Genomic DNA, 23,884 nt, shown 5'->3' on the forward strand with positions numbered 1-23,884 from the left:
ATGCTTCTTACGGAGCCACTCCTTCGTTGCCCGGGCGGTGTGTTTGGGATCATTGTCATGCTGGAAGACCCAGCCACGTTTCATCTTCAAAGCTCTCACTGATGGAAGGAGGTTTTGGCTCAAAATCTCACGATACATGGCCCCGTTCATTCTTTCCTTAACACGGATCAGTCGGCCTGTCTCCTTAGCAGAAAAACAGCCCCAAAGCATGATGTTTCCACCCCCATGCTTCACAGTAGGTATGGTGTTCTTGGGATGCAACTCAGTATTCTTCTTCTTCCAAACAGGACGAGTTGAGTTTATACCAAAAAGTTCTATTTTGGTTATATTACAAAGTATTGAGTTGAATTTTTGTTATTGACCAAATACTTATTTTCCACCATAATTTACAAATAAATTCTTTAAAATTCCTACAATGTGAATTCCTGGATTTTTTTTCACATATCAATATGGTGGCTTATATTGAGTAATGCTGGGTGGTCCTGAATATGGTGGGTTATATTGAGTAATGCTGGGTGGTCCTGAATATGGTGGGTTATATTGAGTAATGCTGGGTGGTCCAGAATATGGTGGGTTATATTGAGTAATGCTGGGTGGTCCACAATATGGTGGGTTATATTGAGTAATGCTGGGTGGTCCAGAATATGGTGGCTTATATTGAGTAATGCTGGGTGGTCCTGAATATGGTGGCTTATATTGAGTAATGCTGGGTGGTCCAGAATATGGTGGGTTATATTGAGTAATGCTGGGTGGTCCAGAATATGGTGGGTTATATTGAGTAATGCTGGGTGGTCCAGAATATGGTGGGTTATATTGAGTAATGCTGGGTGGTCCTGAATATGGTGGGTTATATTGAGTAATGCTGGGTGGTCCAGAATATGGTGGGTTATATTGAGTAATGCTGGGTGGTCCAGAATATGGTGGGTTATATTGAGTAATGCTGGGTGGTCCAGAATATGGTGGGTTATATTGAGTAATGCTGGGTGGTCCAGAATATGGTGGGTTATATTGAGTAATGCTGGGTGGTCCTGAATATGGTGGGTTATATTGAGTAATGCTGGGTGGTCCAGAATATGGTGGGTTATATTGAGTAATGCTGAGTGGTCCTGAATATGGTGGGTTATATTGAGTAATGCTGGGTGGTCCTGAATATGGTGGGTTATATTGAGTAATGCTAGGTGGTCCAGAATATGGTGGGTTGTATTGAGTAATGCTGGGTGGTCCACAATATGGTGGCTTATATTGAGTAATGCTGGGTGGTCCAGAATATGGTGGGTTATATTGAGTAATGCTGGGTGGTCCTGAATATGGTGGCTTATATTGAGTAATGCTGGGTGGTCCAGAATATGGTGGGTTATATTGAGTAATGCTGGGTGGTCCTGAATATGGTGGCTTATATTGAGTAATGCTGGGTGGTCCAGAATATGGTGGGTTATATTGAGTAATGCTGGGTGGTCCAGAATATGGTGGGTTATATTGAGTAATGCTGGGTGGTCCTGAATATGGTGGGTTATATTGAGTAATGCTGGGTGGTCCTGAATATGGTGGGTTATATTGAGTAATGCTGGGTGGTCCACAATATGGTGGGTTATATTGAGTAATGCTGGGTGGTCCAAAATATGGTGGGTTATATTGAGTAATGCTGGGTGGTCCTGAATATGGTGGGTTATATTGAGTAATGCTGGGTGGTCCTGAATATGGTGGCTTATATTGAGTAATGCTGGGTGGTCCAGAATATGGTGGGTTATATTGAGTAATGCTGGGTGGTCCAGAATATGGTGGGTTATATTGAGTAATGCTAGGTGGTCCAGAATATGGTGGGTTGTATTGAGTAATGCTGGGTGGTCCACAATATGGTGGCTTATATTGAGTAATGCTGGGTGGTCCAGAATATGGTGGGTTATATTGAGTAATGCTGGGTGGTCCTGAATATGGTGGCTTATATTGAGTAATGCTGGGTGGTCCAGAATATGGTGGGTTATATTGAGTAATGCTGGGTGGTCCTGAATATGGTGGCTTATATTGAGTAATGCTGGGTGGTCCAGAATATGGTGGGTTATATTGAGTAATGCTGGGTGGTCCAGAATATGGTGGGTTATATTGAGTAATGCTGGGTGGTCCTGAATATGGTGGGTTATATTGAGTAATGCTGGGTGGTCCTGAATATGGTGGGTTATATTGAGTAATGCTGGGTGGTCCACAATATGGTGGGTTATATTGAGTAATGCTGGGTGGTCCAAAATATGGTGGGTTATATTGAGTAATGCTGGGTGGTCCTGAATATGGTGGGTTATATTGAGTAATGCTGGGTGGTCCTGAATATGGTGGCTTATATTGAGTAATGCTGGGTGGTCCAGAATATGGTGGGTTATATTGAGTAATGCTGGGTGGTCCAGAATATGGTGGGTTATATTGAGTAATGCTGGGTGGTCCAGAATATGGTGGGTTATATTGAGTAATGCTGGGTGGTCCAGAATATGGTGGGTTATATTGAGTAGGGCTGGACGATACTGGCAAAATGAATTATCACAATTATTTGGATTGATATTGAAATCACGATTATTTACACAATTATTCATTAATTTGAAAATATGAGTTTTTATTGTACTACCAAAACTAAACTTTAAAAACAATTTAAAAGCACAATTATAACTTACTAACGAATTAACAACAGCAAGTAAAATACTAATGGTAACAATGAAATATAATGTTTTTTTAAATCCCGTTTTATACCTTTTACACTTATTTTACCACCATAGAATGTGTGCTTTTTGATCATTTAATAAAACGCAAAAGTCCTCACATTTATTGTTGCAATTGGTCAAAGCATAACAATTGTGTAAATGTATCGACAAGTGCTTTAAATACATTACGCTTGTGTAAGGTACTTTTTTGAAAAGCTTTATTTTGTTAGCGCAGTCAGACCGGATGTTGCACACAGCGCTGTTATTGTGAAAGGGGAAAGTGTGCTGCTGTTCTGAGCTTGAAGAGTAAGGAAATGACTCGTTTGTTTAAAAAAACAGCAGCGCAGCAGCATCAGCGCAGCGGGTCTTTGAAGGGTCATAAAATCAAAACCGGAGCAGGTATTAAAACGCTGTTCTGTTATTTTATACACAAGGGTTTAATCTCTCTCCTGTGTTAGTTTGAAGCCGAAACGACAAACGCGCTCAGAGGAGATAGTTTTTGAAGGAAGGTGACCGGTGTTTACAAAAAAATGTGTTTTGAAGGGGGAATAGCAAACTTCCTGTTGATTTTTGCTGGGGGTTGTCAATTTATGAAATGTAGGTCTAAGTGAGACCTACATAGAGGTTTTTGTTTCATGTCTCTCCGACCTTCCCAGGGAGAGTTACAGGCAGTTTTGTCATTTTTTTCATCCGAGGAGCAGTTTTTTGTGCGTTTCATTAAAAAATTGCGCTAAAGCACAATTTTGAGATTTGGGGTTAGGTTTTTTTATTATTATTACACATTATTTTCCCAAACAAATGTCACAATGACAACATTTCACTCACTTTTATAGTCAATAAAATGGATTCCCTTTTGTAGGCCAATTCTATGAATTCATCCATGGTTACGTTAACGCGGAAATCATCGTTGAGCGGCACATTAATAAAAAATTGTATTATATTATTTATGATAGAGCTATGGAAATTTGATTAATTGTCCAACCCTAATATTGAGGATTACATTTTACACCTTTTACTTACCTGACAACGTGTTTTATAATATGAAAAAAAAGTAGAAGTTTTATTTAAAAAATTGTTTTTATATATTTTTTTGTTGTAAATGTTTTAATAATTTCATTTAAAATTAAAGCTGCAAGCAGCATTGGTCGGGCCCGCGTATTTGGCAGGTGCTAGTCCTAAGTGTCCCAATACTTTTGTCAAGTTGTAGTCCCAAGTGTCCCAATACTTTTGTCCAGTGTAAGTGTCCCAATACTTTTGTCCAGTGGTAGTCCTAAGTTTCCCAATACTGTTGTCTACTTTTAGTCGTAAGTGTCCCAATACTTTTGTCAAGTTGTAGTCCCAAGTGTCCCAATCATTTTGTCCAGTTTTCGGCTTAAGTGTCCCAATACTTTTGTCCAGTGATAGTCATAAGTGTCCCAATACTTTTGTCTAGTGTACCTACCTAGTCTGCATTGTGTGGGCACGCTGGTGCATCCTGCTTTTAAGCAGCCACCTTAAAAAAAAACAGCAGCGCAGCAGCATCAGCGCAGCGGTTCTTTGAAGGGTCATAAAATCAAAACCGGAGCAGGTATCAAAACTCTTTCGCCAACTTTTAATCAGAAGGGTTCAATCTCTCTCCTGTGTTAGTTTGAAGCTGAAACAACAAACGCGCTCAGAGGAGATAATGTTTGAAGAAAGGTGACCGGTTTTTACAAAAATTTTGTTTTGAAGGGGGAATAGCAAACTTCCTGTTGATTTTTGCTGGGGGTTGTCAATTTATGAAATGCAGTTCTAAGTGAGACCTACATAGAGGTTTTTGTCTCTCCGACCTTCCCAGTGGGAGTTGCAGGCAGTTTTGTCATTTTTTTCTTCCGAGGAGCAGTTTTTTCTCCGTTTTATTCAAAATTTGCTGTAGAGCGCAACTTTTAAATTTGGGGTTAGGTTTTTTTATTAGATCACAATTTTTGCCAGTCCTGATGTGTGCGTTCAGTTTGGTGAGTTTTGAAGCATGTTAAGGGGGTCAAATTACAGCTCAAAGAGGCAAAAGTGACTGTTTTTAGTACTTTTTTGTCTTGAAGGGGGAATTGCCAACTTACTGTTGATTTTAGCCCGATGATGTACCATTATAAAATCTAGGTCTGAGTCAGACCTACATAGAGGTTTTTGTTTCATGTCTCTCCGACCTTCCTAGTGGGAGTTACAGGCAGTCTAGTTTTTTTTTTTTTCCTAGGGGGCGCTAGAGCGCAATTTTGAGTTTTGTGGTTCGTTTGTTTTTAAAAAAGACAATTTTCGCAGGTCCTGATGTGTGGGTCAAATATGGTGAGTTTTGAAGCATGTTAAGTGGGTCAAATTACAGTTTAATGTGGCGGCGGAAGAATAAAGAAAAAAGAATAATTAAAGCTGCAAGCAGCGTTGTTCGGGCCCGCGTATTTGGCAGGTGCTAGTCCTAAGTGTCCCAATACTTTTGTCTACTTTTAGTCTGAAGTGTCCCAAGACTTTTGTCTAGTGTACCTACCTTGTCTGCATTGTGTGGGCACGTTGGTGCATCCTGCTTTTAAGCAGCCATATTAAAAAAACAGCAGCGCAGCAGCATCAGCGCAGCGGTTCTTTGAAGGGTCATAAAATCAAAACCGGAGCTGGTATCAAAACTCTTTCGCCAACTTTTAATCAGAAGGGTTCAATCTCCCTCCTGTGTTAGTTTGAAGCTGAAACAACAAACGCGCTCAGAGGAGATAATGTTTGAAGAAAGGTGACCGGTTTTTACAAAAAATTTGTTTTGAAGGGGGAATAGCAAACTTCCTGTTGATTTTTGCTGGGGGTTGTCAATTTATGAAATGTAGGTCTAAGTGAGACCTACGGAGAGGTTTTTGTTTCATGTCTCTCCGACCTTCCCAGTGGGAGTTACAGGCAGTTTTGTCATTTTTTTCTTCCGAGGAGCAGTTTTTTCTCCGTTTTATTCAAAAATTGCTGTAGAGCGCAACTTTTAAATTTGGGGTTAGGTTTTTTTATTAGATCGCAATTTTTGCCAGTCCTGATGTGTGCGTTCAGTTTGGTGAGTTTTGAAGCATGTTAAGGGGGTCAAATTACAGCCCAAAGAGGCAAAAGTGACTGTTTTTAGTACTTTTTTGTCTTGAAGGGGGAATTGCCAACTTCCTGTTGATTTTAGCCCGATGATGTACCATTATAAAATCTAGGTCTGAGTCAGACCTACATAGAGGTTTTTGTTTCATGTCTCTCCGACCTTCCTAGTGGGAGTTACAGGCAGTCTAGTTTTTTTTTTTCTAGGGGGCGCTAGAGCGCAATTTTTATTTTTGGGGTTTGGTTTTTTTATCAAAAGGCAATTTTCGCTAGCCCTGATGTGTGGGTCAAATATGGTGAGTTTTGAAGCATGTTAAGTGGGTCAAATTGCAGCTCAAAGAGGCGGCCGGTATAATAATAATAATAAAACCTTACAAATTCAATAGGTCCTTATGTCCCATTGCATAAGGACTCCCTTTGGGAGTCCTTATACAATGGGCCATGCGGGCCCTAATAAAACCTTAGAATAACAATAGGTCCTTATGTCCCATTGCATAAGGACTCCCTTCCTTTTGCAATGGGCCATTGCGGGCCCTAATAAAACCTTACAAATTCAATAGGTCCTTATGTCCCATTGCATAAGGACTCCCTTTGGGAGTCCTTATACAATGGGCCATGCGGGCCCTAATAATAAATCATTTATAGTTCATTAAATTATTTTTTTAATATTATAATTTGTTTTAATTATAAAATGCTTTTTTTAAGTGGCGTTAATTTTCACAGCAGTTTTTACTTTAATTTAGTATTAGTCAAGTCTTTTGATTCATATTTTAGTCATCTAAACTGATTTAACTGACAGTACATTTCTTCCACTAAAATATCAAGTACAAATGATAACGCATCTTTGACGTTGTCTCGATAGCACTTCTATTAAGGTTATTAAAGTTACTGTACAATGTAATAAACCAACTTGGCTTATACAGAATGTAGAATCGATACATTTGTCATTTTAGTGTTGTTTTTATTGGTTATCGTCCTCATTCTGCAAGGGAAAATAGGTAGTGACAACCAAATGATCCCTGTTGTTATGCCAGGTGGGAGCGTGTGGCTTCAACAGCCAAATCCTGCCCTTCATTTACCCCATCAGACTGGTGAGGGTGGACGAGGAGACCATGGAACTCATCAGAGGACCTGACGGCGTCTGCATTCCCTGTAAACCTGGTGAGTGTCACCAGCCGCCATCTTTGTACGGCCTTTTGTGCAAGGACTTTTTATGTTGGGACACAAACTGCAAACAAATCTGTTTTTGTCATATGAACGTTATGACATGAAAAAACACTAATAATGTGGAAAAAGTACCTTATTTTCTGGACTATAGAGCACACCGGTATATAAGCCGCACACACTATATTTTAGAAAGAAAGAAAACAATTCCATATATTAGCCACACCGGACTATAAGTGGCAGATACAGGTAAAAGCCAGTAAATTAGAATATTTTGAAAATCTTGATTTATTTCAGTAATTGCATTCAAAAGGTGTAACTTGTACATTATATTTATTCATTGCACACAGACTGATGCATTCAAATGTTTATTTCATTTAATTTTGATGATTTGAAGTGGCAACAAATGAAAATCCAAAATTCCGTGTGTCACAAAATTAGAATATTGTGTAAGGGTTAAATTTTGAAGACACCTGGTGCCACAAACTAATCAGCTGATTAACTCAAAACACCTGCAAAGGGCTTTAAATGGTCTCTCAGTCCAGTTCTGAAGCCTACACAAACATGGGGAAGACTTCAGATTTGACAGCTGTCCAAAAGGCAACCATCGACACATTGCACAAGGAGGGAAAGACACAAAAGGTTATTGCTGAAGAGGCTGGCTGTTCTCAGAGCTCTGTGTCCAAACACATTAATGGAGAGGCAAAGGGAAGGAAAAACTGTGGTCAGAAAAAGTGTACAAGCGATAGGGATCACCGCGCCCTGGTCAAGATTGTGAAAAAAAACCCATTCAAATATGTGGGGGAGATTCAGAAGGAGTGGACAGCTGCTGGAGTCAGTGCTTCAAGATCCACCACCAAGAGACGCTTGAAAGACATGGGTTTCAACTGCCGCATACCTCGTGTCAAGCCACTGTTGACCAAGAAACAGCGCGAAAAGCGTCTCACCTGGGCTAAGGAAAAAAAGAGCTGGACTGCTGCTGAGTGGTCCAAAGTCATGTTTTCTGACAAAAGCAAATTTTGCATTTCCTTTGGAAATCGAGGTCCCAGAGTCTGGAGGAAGACAGGAGAGGCACAGGATCCACGTTGCCTGAAGTCTAGTGTAAAGTTTCCACCATCAGTGATGGTTTGGGGTGCCATGTCATCTGCTGGTGTCGGTCCACTCTGTTTCCTGAGATCCAGGGTCAACGCAGCCGTCTACCAGCAAGTTTTAGAGCACTTCATGCTTCCTGCTGCTGACCTGCTCTATGGAGATGGAGATTTCAAGTTCCAACAGGACTTGGCGCCTGCACACAGCGCAAAATCTACCCGTGCCTGGTTTACGGACCATGGTATTTCTGTTCTAAATTGGCCCGCCAACTCCCCTGACCTTAGCCCCATAGAAAATCTGTGGGGTATTGTGAAAAGGAAGATGCAGAATGCCAGACCCAAAAACGCAGAAGAGTTGAAGGCCACTATCAGAGCAACCTGGGCTCTCATAACACCTGAGCAGTGCCAGAAACTCATCGACTCCATGCCACGCCGCATTAACGCAGTAATTGAGGCAAAAGGAGCTCCAACCAAGTATTGAGTATTGTACATGCTCATATTTTTCATTTTCATACTTTTCAGTTGGCCAACATTTCTAAAAATCCCTTTTTTGTATTAGCCTTAAGTAATATTCTAATTTTGTGACACACGGAATTTTGGATTTTCATTTGTTGCCACTTCAAATCATCAAAATTAAATGAAATAAACATTTGAATGCATCAGTCTGTGTGCAATGAATAAATATAATGTACAAGTTACACCTTTTGAATGGAATTACTGAAATAAATCAAGTTTTTCAAAATATTCTAATTTACTGGCTTTTACCTGTATATAATCAGGTTTCATCAAACATATATTAACGTTGTTGCCCTAGGGCAGGGGTCGGTAACCTTTACCACTCAAAGAGCCATTTTGACCCGTTTCACAAATTCAATAAAACAACGGGAGCCACAAAACTCTTTTGAAATTTAAAATGAAATAACACTGCATACAGTTTTTTTTGTTGCTTTGTGCTATGAATAAACCAGACACGCAGCCCGCGAGACGTTTCGCGAGTTCTATTTGAATGGCGCTTGACAGCGTCATACTTGCCAACCCTCCCAATTTTTCCGGGACACTACCGATATTCAGGGCTACTCTTCTCTCGAATGTCTGCTGATTTTCACCCAAACAACAATAATAAAGGCGTGCCGTGATGGCACTGTCTTTAGCACCCTCTACAGGCCAAACCCCCCCCCCCCCCAACCCCCCACACATCAATCCTCCCTCCCCCCTCCGTGCGTCGGTTGAGGTGGGTGGGGGTTGGGGGGGTTTGGTGGTAGCGGGGGGTGTATAATGTAGCCCGGAAGAGTTAGTGCTGCATGGGATTCTGGGTATTTGTTCTGTTGTGTTTATGTTGTGTTACGGTGCGGATGTTCTCCAGAAATGTGCTTGTCATTCTTGTTTGGTGTGGGTTCACAGTGTGGCGCATATTAGTAAGAGTGTTAAAAGTTATTTTATACCGCCACCCTCAGTGTGATCTGTATGGCTGTTGACCAAGTATGCCATGCAGTAGAGATGCGCGGTTTGCGGGCACAACCGCGGAGTCCGCGGATTATCCGCGGATCGGGCGGATGAAATTAAAAAAAATAAGATTTTATCCGCGTGCGGGTCGGGTCGGGCGGATCAATTAGATATTTTTTTTTTTTATTTTTTTTTTGCGGGTGGCAGTTAAACCAATTCGGAAATATATATACATAGTTAAATGTTGTTACCCACATACGAAAAACGAGCAGGCACCTGCTGCATATGCCACAACAGAAGAAAAAAAAAGAAAAGAGATGGACACTTTTACGGAGCGGAGAAGGGACGCCTCGCCGGGGTCCGGGACCGAGGCCCCTTCCCCCGAGAGGGCCCCACCGGGAGCCGTAGCTGAGGCGATCCGCGAGAAGGGCCCAACGCACGTCCAGGGTCACTACCGCGCCCACCGCACCGACACCCCGCCTCGTCCGCCTTCGCCGCGGCCGGCGTCACGCGCAGCATGTAAGCAGCTTACCTGCCCGCCACCCCCGTGGCCGAGGGCTCGTAACATGGGTCACTCCGCGCGCTCCGCCCGCGCAGCTTACCTGCCCGCCACCCCTGTTGCCGGGGGCGCGTAACAGGGGTCACTTCGCGCGCAGTGCGCTCAGCGCGGCTCCCATATGATTGCGCACTGGTGTGCGTCTGGGTCGTGACAGCGTGGCACGCGAAAGACTGTACTGCATTGGATCAGTCTCCTTTCTTTAACAGGCAAAAGCTTTATAACCTCACCATACCTGCCAACTTTTGAAATCAGAAAAACCTAGTAGCCAGGGTCCAAGGGCCGCAGGCCCCGGTAGGTCCAGGACAAAGTCCTGGTGGAGGGTTCAGGGCTTCGCCCCCCGACGCAAAATGATTATTAGCATTCAGACAGGTTAAAATGTTGCTAAAACCATCACTTTTCTATCAGTCACAGTGACTTTTCAAAACAAAAATATTACAGCAAAAATCATATGGGTTGATTGACATGTTTATTCTGTAAGCTAACTTCAATAGTTTGAAATAATTTTGACAGTTAATGCCAGTTATCCTGTCAACCTTTCACAAGACTTCAATTTGTTAATTGAAAGTATAAACACTTTTTACAGTAAACAAATGGTAAAACAGTACTAAACAATTCCATAAAAAAAAAAATTGGTGTCATTATTAACTTTCTGTCCAAGCTTGTATAATCTACTGCCTTGTTCAATTGTAAAAAATATTCTGTGCCTAAAATTCACATTTCTATCACAATTATCATACTGTAAACATGGTAAGCTAACTTCATTAAAATTAATAGTCCTGTCAATAGCATGGAATTACAATTCAAATGTAGTTTTTTTGTAAGCCTTTCAAAAGAATTCAAAATATGAAAAATTAATGAAAATTAATTGAAGCCATCAGACACTTGAAAAGTGGCACATCACATCTCTAATGTAATCATTTGAACTTTTCAACAGAAATAGCACTGCAAAAATATTAAGGACATACTTCTGTATTTTGGTAGTTATGCTGTCAACATTTAACAAGATTTCTTCAACTTGGACTTGAAAGCATAAATAGTATAAACACTTTTAACAGTATGTCGTGCTGTGAAATACAGCCGACAGGATTGCGCACCAAACACGAGGCAAGGCCAAAGCGCATGCAGGTGCAGGAGAAGAAAGGACTTCTTTCATTTAAGGTTTGTGATAAACCATCAAACTCATTCGTTAAAAGGACTCTATAGTAATATAAAGCGAATTTTTCTGGACATTATCATGCAAGAAAAGTTTATTTTTGGGACCGCGATCACCGCGTAATGATTTTCAAAGGTTGCATTACAAACATTTAACTGTCCCATGTGATCAGCCAGTGCGATTGGAAGTCCATGCTCAATTATTGCCTCCGTAAATAAAACTTCGGCATTTAATCACATCCAAAGAATCTGTTTGGGCGACGAAAAACGTTGAAAGTTTTCCACTTGTATCGCTAGCAACGGCATTAGACTTGTGTTTTTTTGTCCCAAAGTGGTCTTTTACATCGCTAATTCCTCCGTGTCCGATCGAAAAATCTTGTCTGCACAAGGTGCAATTCGCGTAGTTTTCACCCTTTTTTTTTTAAATTAATGAAAAACCGTATTTTTTATCACTGCACCCGTAACCCGGAATAGGTTGATGAAAACCGTACGAATTACGGGAAAACCGGAGTAGTTGGCAGGTGCCTCACTAATGCCTTGCATCGTCTATATTAGATATACCGGGCGGATGGCGGGCGGATGCAGTTCTGATCAAACGTTACATCGGGTGGATGGCGGATGGTTGACGACTTTCTGATGCGGTTGCGGATGAAATATTTGCCTATCCGCGCATCTCTACCATGCAGTCACTTACGTGTGAAGGGCAGAGCCCGCATACAACATGTGACTGGGCCGGCACACAGATGGTGTAAAATCGGACGCTAAAGGCAGGCCCTCAATATTGTTGCCCCGGGAGATTTTCGGGAGAGGCACTGAAATTCGGAAGTCTCCCGGAAAAATCGGGAGGGTCAGCAAGTATGCAGCACGCATAGTAGTACGTACTATTTGTCCTGGTCTTGTAGATCCCACGCATAGTAGTACGTACTATTTGTCCTGGTCTTGTAGATCCGACGCATAGTAGTACGTACTATTTGTCCTGGTCTTGTAGATCCCACGCATAGTAGTACGTACTATTTGTCCTGGTCTTGTAGATCCCACGCATAGTAGTACGTTCTATTTGTCCTGGTCTTGTAGATCCCACGCATAGTAGTATGTACTATTTGTCCTGGTCTTGTAGATCCCACGCATAGTAGTACGTACTATTTGTCCTGGTCTTGTAGATCCCACGCATAGTAGTACGTACTATTTGTCCTGGTCTTGTAGATCCCACGCATAGTAGTACGTACTATTTGTCCTGGTCTTGTAGATCCCACCCATAGTAGTACGTACTATTTGTCCTGGTCTTGTAGATCCCACCCATAGTAGTACGTACTATTTGTCCTGGTCTTGTAGATCCCACGCATAGTAGTACGTACTATTTGTCCTGGTCTTGTAGATCCCACGCATAGTAGTACGTACTATTTGTCCTGGTCTTGTAGATCCCACGCATAGTAGTACGTACTATTTGTCCTGGTCTTGTAGATCCCACGCATAGTAGTACGTTCTATTTGTCCTGGTCTTGTAGATCCCACCCATAGTAGTACGTACTATTTGTCCTGGTCTTGTAGATCCCACCCATAGTAGTACGTTCTATTTGTCCTGGTCTTGTAGATCCCACCCATAGTAGTACGTACTATTTGTCCTGGTCTTGTAGATCCCACGCATAGTAGTACGTACTATTTGTCCTGGTCTTGTAGATCCCACGCATAGTAGTACGTACTATTTGTCCTGGTCTTGTAGATCCCACGCATAGTAGTACGTACTATTTGTCCTGGTCTTGTAGATCCCACGCATAGTAGTACGTACTATTTGTCCTGGTCTTGTAGATCCCACGCATAGTAGTACGTACTATTTGTCCTGGTCTTGTAGATCCCACGCATAGTAGTACGTACTATTTGTCCTGGTCTTGTAGATCCAACGCATAGTAGTACGTACTATTTGTCCTGGTCTTGTAGATCCCACGCATAGTAGTACGTACTATTTGTCCTGGTCTTGTAGATCCCACGCATAGTAGTACGTACTATTTGTCCTGGTCTTGTAGATCCCACGCATAGTAGTACGTACTATTTGTCCTGGTCTTGTAGAGCCCACGCATAGTAGTACGTACTATTTGTCCTGGTCTTGTAGAGCCCACGCATAGTAGTACGTACTATTTGTCCTGGTCTTGTAGATCCCACGCATAGTAGTACGTACTATTTGTCCTGGTCTTGTAGATCCCACGCATAGTAGTACGTACTATTTGTCCTGGTCTTGTAGATCCCACGCATAGTAGTACGTACTATTTGTCCTGGTCTTGTAGATCCCACGCATAGTAGTACGTACTATTTGTCCTGGTCTTGTAGATCCCACGCATAGTAGTACGTACTATTTGTCCTGGTCTTGTAGATCCCACGCATAGTAGTACGTACTATTTGTCCTGGTCTTGTAGATCCCACGCATAGTAGTACGTTCTATTTGTCCTGGTCTTGTAGATCCCACGCATAGTAGTATGTACTATTTGTCCTGGTCTTGTAGATCCCACGCATAGTAGTACGTTCTATTTGTCCTGGTCTTGTAGATCCCACGCATAGTAGTACGTACTATTTGTCCTGGTCTTGTAGATCCCACGCATAGTAGTACGTACTATTTGTCCTGGTCTTGTAGATCCCACGCATAGTAGTACGTACTATTTGTCCTGGTCTTGTAGATCCCACGCATAGTAGTACGTACTATTTGTCCTGGTCTTGTAGATCCCACGCATAGTAGTACGTACTATTTGTCCTGGTCTTGTAGATCCCACGCATAGTAGTACGTACTATTTGTCCTGGTCTTGTAGATCCCACGCATAGTAGTACGTACTATTTGTCCTGGTCTTGTAGATCCCACGCATAGTAGTACGTACTATTTGTCCTGGTCTTGTAGATCCCACGCATAGTAGTACGTACTATTTGTCCTGGTCTTGTAGATCCCACGCATAGTAGTACGTACTATTTGTCCTGGTCTTGTAGATCCCACGCATAGTAGTACGTACTATTTGTCCTGGTCTTGTAGATCCCACGCATAGTAGTACGTACTATTTGTCCTGGTCTTGTAGATCCCACGCATAGTAGTACGTACTATTTGTCCTGGTCTTGTAGATCCCACGCATAGTAGTACGTACTATTTGTCCTGGTCTTGTAGATCCCACGCATAGTAGTACGTTCTATTTGTCCTGGTCTTGTAGAGCCCACGCATAGTAGTACGTACTATTTGTCCTGGTCTTGTAGAGCCCACGCATAGTAGTACGTACTATTTGTCCTGGTCTTGTAGAGCCCACGCATAGTAGTACGTACTATTTGTCCTGGTCTTGTAGAGCCTACGCATAGTAGTACGTACTATTTGTCCTGGTCTTGTAGAGCCCACGCATAGTAGTACGTACTATTTGTCCTGGTCTTGTAGATCCCACGCATAGTAGTACGTACTATTTGTCCTGGTCTTGTAGATCCCACGCATAGTAGTACGTACTATTTGTCCTGGTCTTGTAGATCCCACGCATAGTAGTACGTACTATTTGTCCTGGTCTTGTAGATCCCACGCATAGTAGTACGTACTATTTGTCCTGGTCTTGTAGATCCCACGCATAGTAGTACGTACTATTTGTCCTGGTCTTGTAGAGCCCACGCATAGTAGTACGTACTATTTGTCCTGGTCTTGTAGAGCCCACGCATAGTAGTACGTTCTATTTGTCCTGGTCTTGTAGATCCCACGCATAGTAGTACGTACTATTTGTCCTGGTCTTGTAGATCCCACGCATAGTAGTACGTACTATTTGTCCTGGTCTTGTAGATCCCACGCATAGTAGTACGTACTATTTGTCCTGGTCTTGTAGATCCCACGCATAGTAGTACGTTCTATTTGTCCTGGTCTTGTAGATCCCACGCATAGTAGTACGTACTATTTGTCCTGGTCTTGTAGAGCCCACGCATAGTAGTACGTTCTATTTGTCCTGGTCTTGTAGATCCCACGCATAGTAGTACGTACTATTTGTCCTGGTCTTGTAGATCCCACGCATAGTAGCACGTACTATTTGTCCTGGTCTTGTAGATCCCACGCATAGTAGCACGTACTATTTGTCCTGGTCTTGTAGATCCCACGCATAGTAGTACGTACTATTTGTCCTGGTCTTGTACAGCCCACGCATAGTAGTACGTACTATTTGTCCTGGTCTTGTAGATCCCACGCATAGTAGTACGTACTATTTGTCCTGGTCTTGTAGATCCCACGCATAGTAGTACGTACTATTTGTCCTGGTCTTGTAGATCCCACGCATAGTAGTACGTACTATTTGTCCTGGTCTTGTAGAGCCCACGCATAGTAGTACGTACTATTTGTCCTGGTCTTGTAGAGCCCACGCATAGTAGTACGTACTATTTGTCCTGGTCTTGTAGATCCCACGCATAGTAGTACGTGCTATTTGTCCTGGTCTTGTAGAGCCCACGCATAGTAGTATGTTCTATTTGGATGATTCACCCAAATAAAAGCAGGAGTTTGTGTTGCTAAAGGCTTCCATTGATGGTAGAACTTGCCCACGGTCTCCTCAGGCGAGCCTGGTCAGCTGGTGGGCAGGATCATTCAGAACGATCCTTTACGGAGATTCGACGGCTATGTCAACCAGTCTGCCACCAGCAAGAAGATCTCCCACAGTGTCTTCAAGAAGGGAGACAGCGCTTATCTTTCTGGTTGGTGGACATTTATTGTGAAGGATGAAATCTCCTGCTGACTCTGACCTGGTCTGGTCTGGTCTGGTCTGGTCTGATCTGGCAGGTGACGTGCTGATCATGGACCAGTATGGACACATGTACTTCAAGGACAGGACAGGAGATACCTTTCGCTGGAAAGGAGAGAACGTGTCCACCACGGAGGTGGAGGGGACGCTCAGCAGGCTGCTGGACATGAAAGATGTTGTGGTCTACGGAGTGGAAGTACCTGGTAAACACCTGCACACACACCTGGACACACACCTGGACACATCAGCCTTTCACTCGCTCTTCCTGCCATGTTCAGGCGCAGAAGGGAAAGCGGGGATGGCCGCCATCGCTGATCCCACACAGTCCTCAGACCTGGACAAGTTTGCCAAGGACCTGGACAACGCTCTTCCTCCTTACGCCCGACCTGTCTTCCTGCGCTTCCTCCCCGAAGTCAACAAGACAGGTAACATCGTCTTCCTCTGGACCTTTTAGGACGTGTAGTGAAACTAGTTCTATAAGAAGACATGTTCACATTATTTATTGACTGTATCTAAAAAAGATAAAAATAATTTTTTATTTAAATGAAGATATGAAATAATCCTAAATGACTTGGTTTATATTATTGTATATACTAGGGCAGGGGTCACCAACGCGGTGCCCGCGGTCACCAGGTAGCCCGTAAGGACCAGATCAGTCGCCCGCTGGCCTGTTCTAAAAATAGCTCAAAGAGCAGCACTTACCAGTGAGCTGCCTCTATTTTTTAAATTGTATTTATTTACTAGCAAGCTGGTCTCGCTTTGCTCGACGTTTTTAATTCTAAAAGAGACAAAACTCAAATAGAATTTGAAAATCCAAGAAAATATTTTAAAGACTTGGTCTTCACTTGGAATAAGCGGTAGAAAATGGATGGATGGATGGGTCTTCACTTGTTTAAATAAATTCATTTATTTTTGACTTTGCTTCTTATTACTTTTAGAAATACCATTTTAGAGAAAAAATACAACCTTAAAAATGATTTTAGGATATTTAAACAAATATACCTTTTTACCTTTCTTCCTCATCTTTCCTGACAATTTAAATCAATGTTCAAGTAAAAAAAATTTTTTAATTATTGTAAAGAATAATAAATATTTTAGCTTCTGGTTTTTCAACAAAGAATATTTGTGAAATATTTCTTCGAACTTACTATGATTAAAATTCAAAAAAATTATTCTGGCAAATCTAGAAAATCTGTAGAATCAAATTTAAATCTTATTTCAAATTATTTTGAATTCCTTTAAAAAGAAATTCTGGAAAATCTAGAAGAAATACTGATTTGTCTTTGTTAGAAATAAAGCTTGGTCCAATTTGTTAAATATTCTAACAAAGTGCAGATTGGACTTTAACCAATTTAAAACATGTCATCAAAATTCTAAAATGTATCTTAATCAGGAAAAATGACTAATGATGTTCCATAAATTATTTTTTTTATTTTTTCAAAAAGATTCAAATTAGCTAGTTTTTCTCTTCTTTTTGTCGGTTGAATTTTGAATTTTAAAGAGTCGAAATTGAAGATAAACTATGTTTCAAAATATTATTTTAATTTTTTTCGTGTTTTCTCCTCTTTTAAACCGTTCAATTAAGTGTTTTTTTCATCATTTATTCTCTACAAAAAACCTTCCGTAAAAGGAAAAAAAAATGTATGACGGAATGACAGACAGACATTTTTTTATATATATAAATTGATTTATTTAGCTATTCTTGTTTAAATCACACTTACGTGTAACTTACAAATGACAATATATTTATTTATTTAAGTGTGTATCAAACTGGTAGCCCTTCGCATTAATCAGTACCCAAGAAGTAGTTTTTGGTTTCAAAAAGGTTGGTGACCCCTGTACTAGGGCATCAAATCAGTGTCAGTTGAGTCGGTCCATAGGTTGCCTGTAGGGATTTTTAATGTCCAGCAGATGTCAGTATTTAGTCACACAGTATCGACACAGTATCAATACAGTTTTGCAATGTGTCGAAACGCTTCATGACGCCTCATCAACCCATCACTAACGTGTAGTGAAACTAGTTCTATAAGAAGACATTAGGACGTGTAGTGAAACTAGTTCCATGATGTAAACAAAAAGACATTTGAAGTCAACTCTAGTGGACCAAAGCAAGACAACAATTTCCAGCAATGAAAAAGTGTGATTATTTTGTAATCCTATTTTGAACATGAACATATAAACAACTATTGAAAATACCTTTTATTATCAATATTGTGAAATGCATGAATATTGAGTATTATTGGAAACAAAATGTTTTTGAACACTTCATTTGAACAGTGGAACACTTTGCAAACTGGAACTAATGTGCTATTTTGACTTCCTGCGTGTCTTTTCTACAACAACGTGTGCTTTTCATCCCCATCACGGTCTCAGGAACCTTTAAGTTCCAGAAGACGGACCTCCGTCACGAGGGCTTCGACCCCACGGTGGTGTCGGACCGGCTGTACTTCCTGGACTCCAGCAGGGGGCGCTACGTGCGGCTGGACCAGGAGCTGCACCGCTCCATACTTTCAGGGAAACATAAATTGTGAGCCGTGCGCCGTAGCCGGGGAAGTGAAGAGGAAAGTAGTGTAAATAGTCTCTGGCTACCTCAGCTCACAGCATTACAACCACGGCCACACTCGTCGGGACAAACACACTTGAAGAAAAACCTCAAAAGGAGCTGGTGTTAAAAAAAAGTGCACTAAAAGACAACCATGGGAACTGTTCATGTTCCCTTCAGAAAAACACAAATCACCGGAGCTGATATGAATCAAAACTCGCACCAAATATATTTAATGAACATATTTAAGGAATAATTTGTTATTTATGTTTGTCCTTCGCTATGAAAACTAAAAGCTTTTCTTTCTTTTTTAATTGTCGACATTTGTGTGCTACAGAAAATAAATGGAGTCTATTTTAAAGGAGTATTAGAGCCACCATGTGAAAAGACTAATATTATTAAAACCTCTTAAGAAACCTTTTATTGCTGCTAATTGCTCCCAAACCTGACTTACAGGTAAAAGCCAGTAAATTAGAATATTTTTAAAAACTTGATTTATTTCAGTAATTGCATTCAAAAGGTGTAACTTGTACATTATATTTATTCATTGCACACAGACTGATGCATTCAAATGTTTATTTCATTTAATTTTGATGATTTGAAGTGGCAACAAATGAAAATCCAAAATTCCGTGTGTCACAAAATTAGAATATTACTTAAGGCTAATACAAAAAAGGGATTTTTAGAAATGTTGGCCAACTGAAAAGTATGAAAATGAAAAATATGAGCATGTACAATACTCAATACTTGGTTGGAGCTCCTTTTGCCTCAATGACTGCGTTAATGCGGCGTGGCATGGAGTCGAAGAGTTTCTGGCACTGCTCAGGTGTTATGAGAGCCCAGGTTGCTCTGATAGTGGCCTTCAACTCTTCTGCGATTTTGGGTCTGGCATTCTGCATCTTCCTTTTCACAATACCCCACAGATTTTCTATGGGGCTAAGGTCAGGGGAGTTGGCGGGCCAATTTAGAACAGAAATACCATGGTCCGTAAACCAGGCACGGGTAGATTTTGCGCTGTGTGCAGGCGCCAAGTCCTGTTGGAACTTGAAATCTCCATCTCCATAGAGCAGGTCAGCAGCAGGAAGCATGAAGTGCTCTAAAACTTGCTGGTAGACGGCTGCGTTGACCCTGGATCTCAGGAAACAGAGTGGACCGACACCAGCAGATGACATGGCACCCCAAACCATCACTGATGGTGGAAACTTTACACTAGACTTCAGGCAACGTGGATCCTGTGCCTCTCCTGTCTTCCTCCAGACTCTGGGACCTCGATTTCCAAAGGAAATGCAAAATTTGCTTTCGTCAGAAAACATGACTTTGGACCACTCAGCAGCAGTCCAGCTCTTTTTTTCCTTAGCCCAGGTGAGACGCTTTTCGCGCTGTTTCTTGGTCAACAGTGGCTTGACACGAGGTATGCGGCAGTTGAAACCCATGTCTTTCAAGCGTCTCTTGGTGGTGGATCTTGAAGCACTGACTCCAGCAGCTGTCCACTCCTTCTGAATCTCCCCCACATTTTTGAATGTTTTTTTTTTCACAATCTTGACCAGGGCGCGGTGATCCCTATCGCTTGTACACTTTTTCTGACCACAGTTTTTCCTTCCCTTTGCCTCTCCATTAATGTGTTTGGACACAGAGCTCTGAGAACAGCCAGCCTCTTCAGCAATAACCTTTTGTGTCTTTCCCTCCTTGTGCAATGTGTCGATGGTTGCCTTTTGGACAGCTGTCAAATCTGAAATCTTCCCCATGTTTGTGTAGGCTTCAGAACTGGACTGAGAGACCATTTAAAGCCCTTTGCAGGTGTTTTGAGTTAATCAGCTGATTAGTTTGTGGCACCAGGTGTCTTCAAAATTTAACCCTTACACAATATTCTAATTTTGTGACACACGGAATTTGGGATTTTCATTTGTTGCCACTTCAAATCATCAAAATTAAATGAAATAAACATTTGAATGCATCAGTCTGTGTGCAATGAATAAATATAATGTACAAGTTACACCTTTTGAATGCAATTACTGAAATAAATCAAGTTTTTCAAAATATTCTAATTTACTGGCTTTTACCTGTATAAGCCTCACCCACTAAATTTAAGGAAAAAGAAACATTTTTCCATATATAAGTCGCACCAGACTATAAGTGGCAGATATATACTTGTTGTAAAATGACTTATTTACACAGAAATATTCTCTACATTTTTATTTACATAGCTTCATTGTTTCCAAACAGTGTCTGTAACAGGGCAGTAAAACGGCTGATCAAACAAAACAGAAGTCATGGTCATGGACCCACGAGCTGCGCAAGCTAGCTCTCCAATCAGCTAAACAGACTCAATAACTCCACGCTGACGTTTTGCTGAATTTACCTGAGGAATTTGTGAAAGTGAAACAATACAAAAAGAATGCCATTGTAAGTTAATAATAATAACAGACATTTGTAAACGTTTTAGCATGTTATCTAATGCTGACGGTGCTAGCGTCATTACATTAAGATAGCAGGTACAAATATGCATGCAAACACTCCTACAGACATCACACATGGAATTGTTTTAGTTATATTGTAAAACTTACAAACATTGCTTGGAGTGATGAATGAAGAATCCATATGAGTAGAAATGCTCTTGTACTTCCGGTTGAAAGTTCAGTCTGAACAGAAGGGCAATGAAGCCACTGCGCCACCTGAAGTGAGCGAACTCATCCAAAAGGTGGCGCCATAGCACAAACAATAAACACCATTTCAGTGTCTTGCTAGTATTTGAAGAAAACTATTTGCATTCAAGAAAAAAACACCGTTTTATAAGCCGCAGGGGTTAAAAGCGTAGGGAAAAAGTATAAGCTTATAGTCCAGAATGTTCGGTAGTTCCATGCAAAATATGTTAATGACCTAAATATGAGAGACATGAAAAATGGCCCACATAATCACCTTTACACTCCTGGCCAATACTACTAATTATTGCCATTTTTACCTCATTTAGACATCCTAAAAGTCTACTTCAAGGTCTTCCAGCCAAGTGTTGTTCAAAAGTGTTTTAAGTGTGTGGAAGACTCTGAAATACTTCCAGAACATACATTTGTCATCCAAATCATCCACTCATTCATGTGGAAGTTAACACAGCAGGGCGTGGTGTGGGACGTAACCACGGTAACACCTACTAACATAGCAGGGCGTGGTGTGGGACGTAACCACGGTAACACCTACTCAGTGGAAGTTAACACAGCAGGGCGTGGTGTGGGACGTAACCACGGTAACACCTACTAACATAGCAGGGCGTGGTGTGGGACGTAACCACGGTAACACCTACTCAGTGGAAGTTAACACAGCAGGGCGTGGTGTGGGACGTAACCACGGTAACACCTACTAACATAGCAGGGCGTGGTGTGGGACGTAACCACGGTAACACCTACTAACACAGCAGGGCGTGGTGTGGGACGTAACCACGGTAACACCCACTTAGTGGAAGTTAACACAGCAGGGCGTGGTGTGGGACGTAACCACGGTAACACCTACTCAGTGGAAGTTAACACAGCAGGGCGTGGGTGTGGGACGTAACCACGGTAACACCTACTCAGTGGAAGTTAACACAGCAGGGCGTGGTGTGGGACGTAACCACGGTAACACCTACTCAGTGGAAGTTAACACAGCAGGGCGTGGGTGTGGGACGTAACCACGGTAACACCTACTCAGTGGGAGTTAACACAGCAGGGCGTGGTGTGGGACGTCACCACGGTAACACCTACTCAGTGGAAGTTAACACAGCAGGGCGTGGGTGTGGGACGTAACCACGGTAACACCTACTAACACAGCAGGGCGTGGTGTGGGACGTAACCACGGTAACACCTACTCAGTGGAAGTTAACACAGCAGGGCGTGGTGTGGGACGTAACCACGGTAACACCTACTCAGTGGAAGTTAACACAGCAGGGCGTGGGTGTGGGACGTAACCACGGTAACACCTACTAACACAGCAGGGCGTGGTGTGGGACGTAACCACGGTAACACCTACTCGGTGGAAGTTAACACAGCAGGGCGTGGGTGTGGGACGTAACCACGGTAACACCTACTAACACAGCAGGGCGTGGTGTGGGACGTAACCACGGTAACACCTACTCAGTGGAAGTTAACACAGCAGGGCGTGGTGTGGGACGTAACCACGGTAACACCTACCTCGGTGGAAGTTAACAAACCAGGGCGTGGTGTGGGACGTAACCACGGTAACACCTACTTGGTGGAAGTTAACACAGCAGGGCGTGGGTGTGGGACGTAACCACGGTAACACCTACTCAGTGGAAGTTAACACAGCAGGGCGTGGTGTGGGACGTAACCACGGTAACACCTACTAACATAGCAGGGCGTGGTGTGGGACGTAACCACGGTAACACCCACTTAGTGGAAGTTAACACAGCAGGGCGTGGTGTGGGACGTAACCACGGTAACACCTACTCAGTGGAAGTTAACACAGCAGGGCGTGGTGTGGGACGTAACCACGGTAACACCTACTAACATAGCAGGGCGTGGTGTGGGACGTAACCACGGTAACACCCACTTAGTGGAAGTTAACACAGCAGGGCGTGGTGTGGGACGTAACCACGGTTATGTAACAATATTAAAATTATTTGACATTACAACCTTATTCTGGTTTTTAGTCATGACAGGCCTTTTTTACTCATTATAACTTTTATTCGGAGGCAAAAACTCGGACATGGGAGGAGTTCGGGGAGGCCATGGAAAAAGACTTCCGGACGGCTTCGAAGCAATTCTGGACCACCATCCGCCGCCTCAGGAAGGGGAAGCAGTGCAGTGTCAACACCGTGTATGGCGGGGATGGTGCTCTGCTGACCTCGACCGCGGATGTTGTGGATCGGTGGAGGGAATACTTCGAAGACCTCCTCAATCCTACCAGCACGTCTTCCTATGAGGTATCAGGGCCTGGGGAATCTGTGGTGGGCTCTCCTATTTCTGGGGCTGAGGTTGCCGAGGTAGTTAAAAAGCTCCTCGGTGGCAAGGCCCCGGGGGTGGATGAGATCCGCCCGGAGTTCCTTAAGGCTCTGGATGTTGTGGGGCTGTCTTGGTTGACAAGACTCTGCAACATCGCGTGGACATCGGGGGCGGTACCTCTGGCTTGGCAGACCGGGGTGGTGGTTCCTCTCTTTAAGAAGGGGAACCGGAGGGTGTGTTCCAACTATCGTGGGATCACACTCCTCAGCCTTCCCGGTAAGGTCTATTCAGGCGTACTGGAGAGGAGGCTACGCCGGATAGTCGAACCTCGGATTCAGGAGGAACAGTGTGGTTTTCGTCCTGGTCGTGGAACTGTGGACCAGCTCTATACTCTCGGCAGGGTCCTTGAGGGTGCATGGGAGTTTGCCCAACCAGTCTACATGTGCTTTGTGGACTTGGAGAAGGCATTCGAACGTGTCCCTCGGGAAGTCCTGTGGGGAGTGCTCAGAGAGTATGGGGTAACGGACTGTCTGATTGTGGCGGT

General features: G+C 42.6%; 1 protein-coding gene across 1 annotated transcript in view; it reads left to right on the forward strand.

The window, feature by feature from the left end:
• slc27a4 (solute carrier family 27 member 4) overlaps window positions 1–18,859 on the forward strand; it is a 74,377-nt gene extending 55,518 nt beyond the window's left edge. The window contains exons 10-14 of the mRNA XM_061931936.1: window positions 6,776–6,902; window positions 15,686–15,823; window positions 15,909–16,073; window positions 16,149–16,295; window positions 18,244–18,859. Coding sequence (XP_061787920.1) covers window positions 6,776–6,902; window positions 15,686–15,823; window positions 15,909–16,073; window positions 16,149–16,295; window positions 18,244–18,401 — 735 coding nt within the window. The 3' untranslated portion in view covers window positions 18,402–18,859. The remainder of the gene's footprint in view (window positions 1–6,775; window positions 6,903–15,685; window positions 15,824–15,908; window positions 16,074–16,148; window positions 16,296–18,243) is intronic.
• Window positions 18,860–23,884: the final 5,025 nt, after the last annotated feature.

The sequence above is a fragment of the Nerophis lumbriciformis genome, linkage group LG39 (assembly GCF_033978685.3).
Source record: "Nerophis lumbriciformis linkage group LG39, RoL_Nlum_v2.1, whole genome shotgun sequence".
Lineage (NCBI taxonomy): Eukaryota > Metazoa > Chordata > Actinopteri > Syngnathiformes > Syngnathidae > Nerophis > Nerophis lumbriciformis.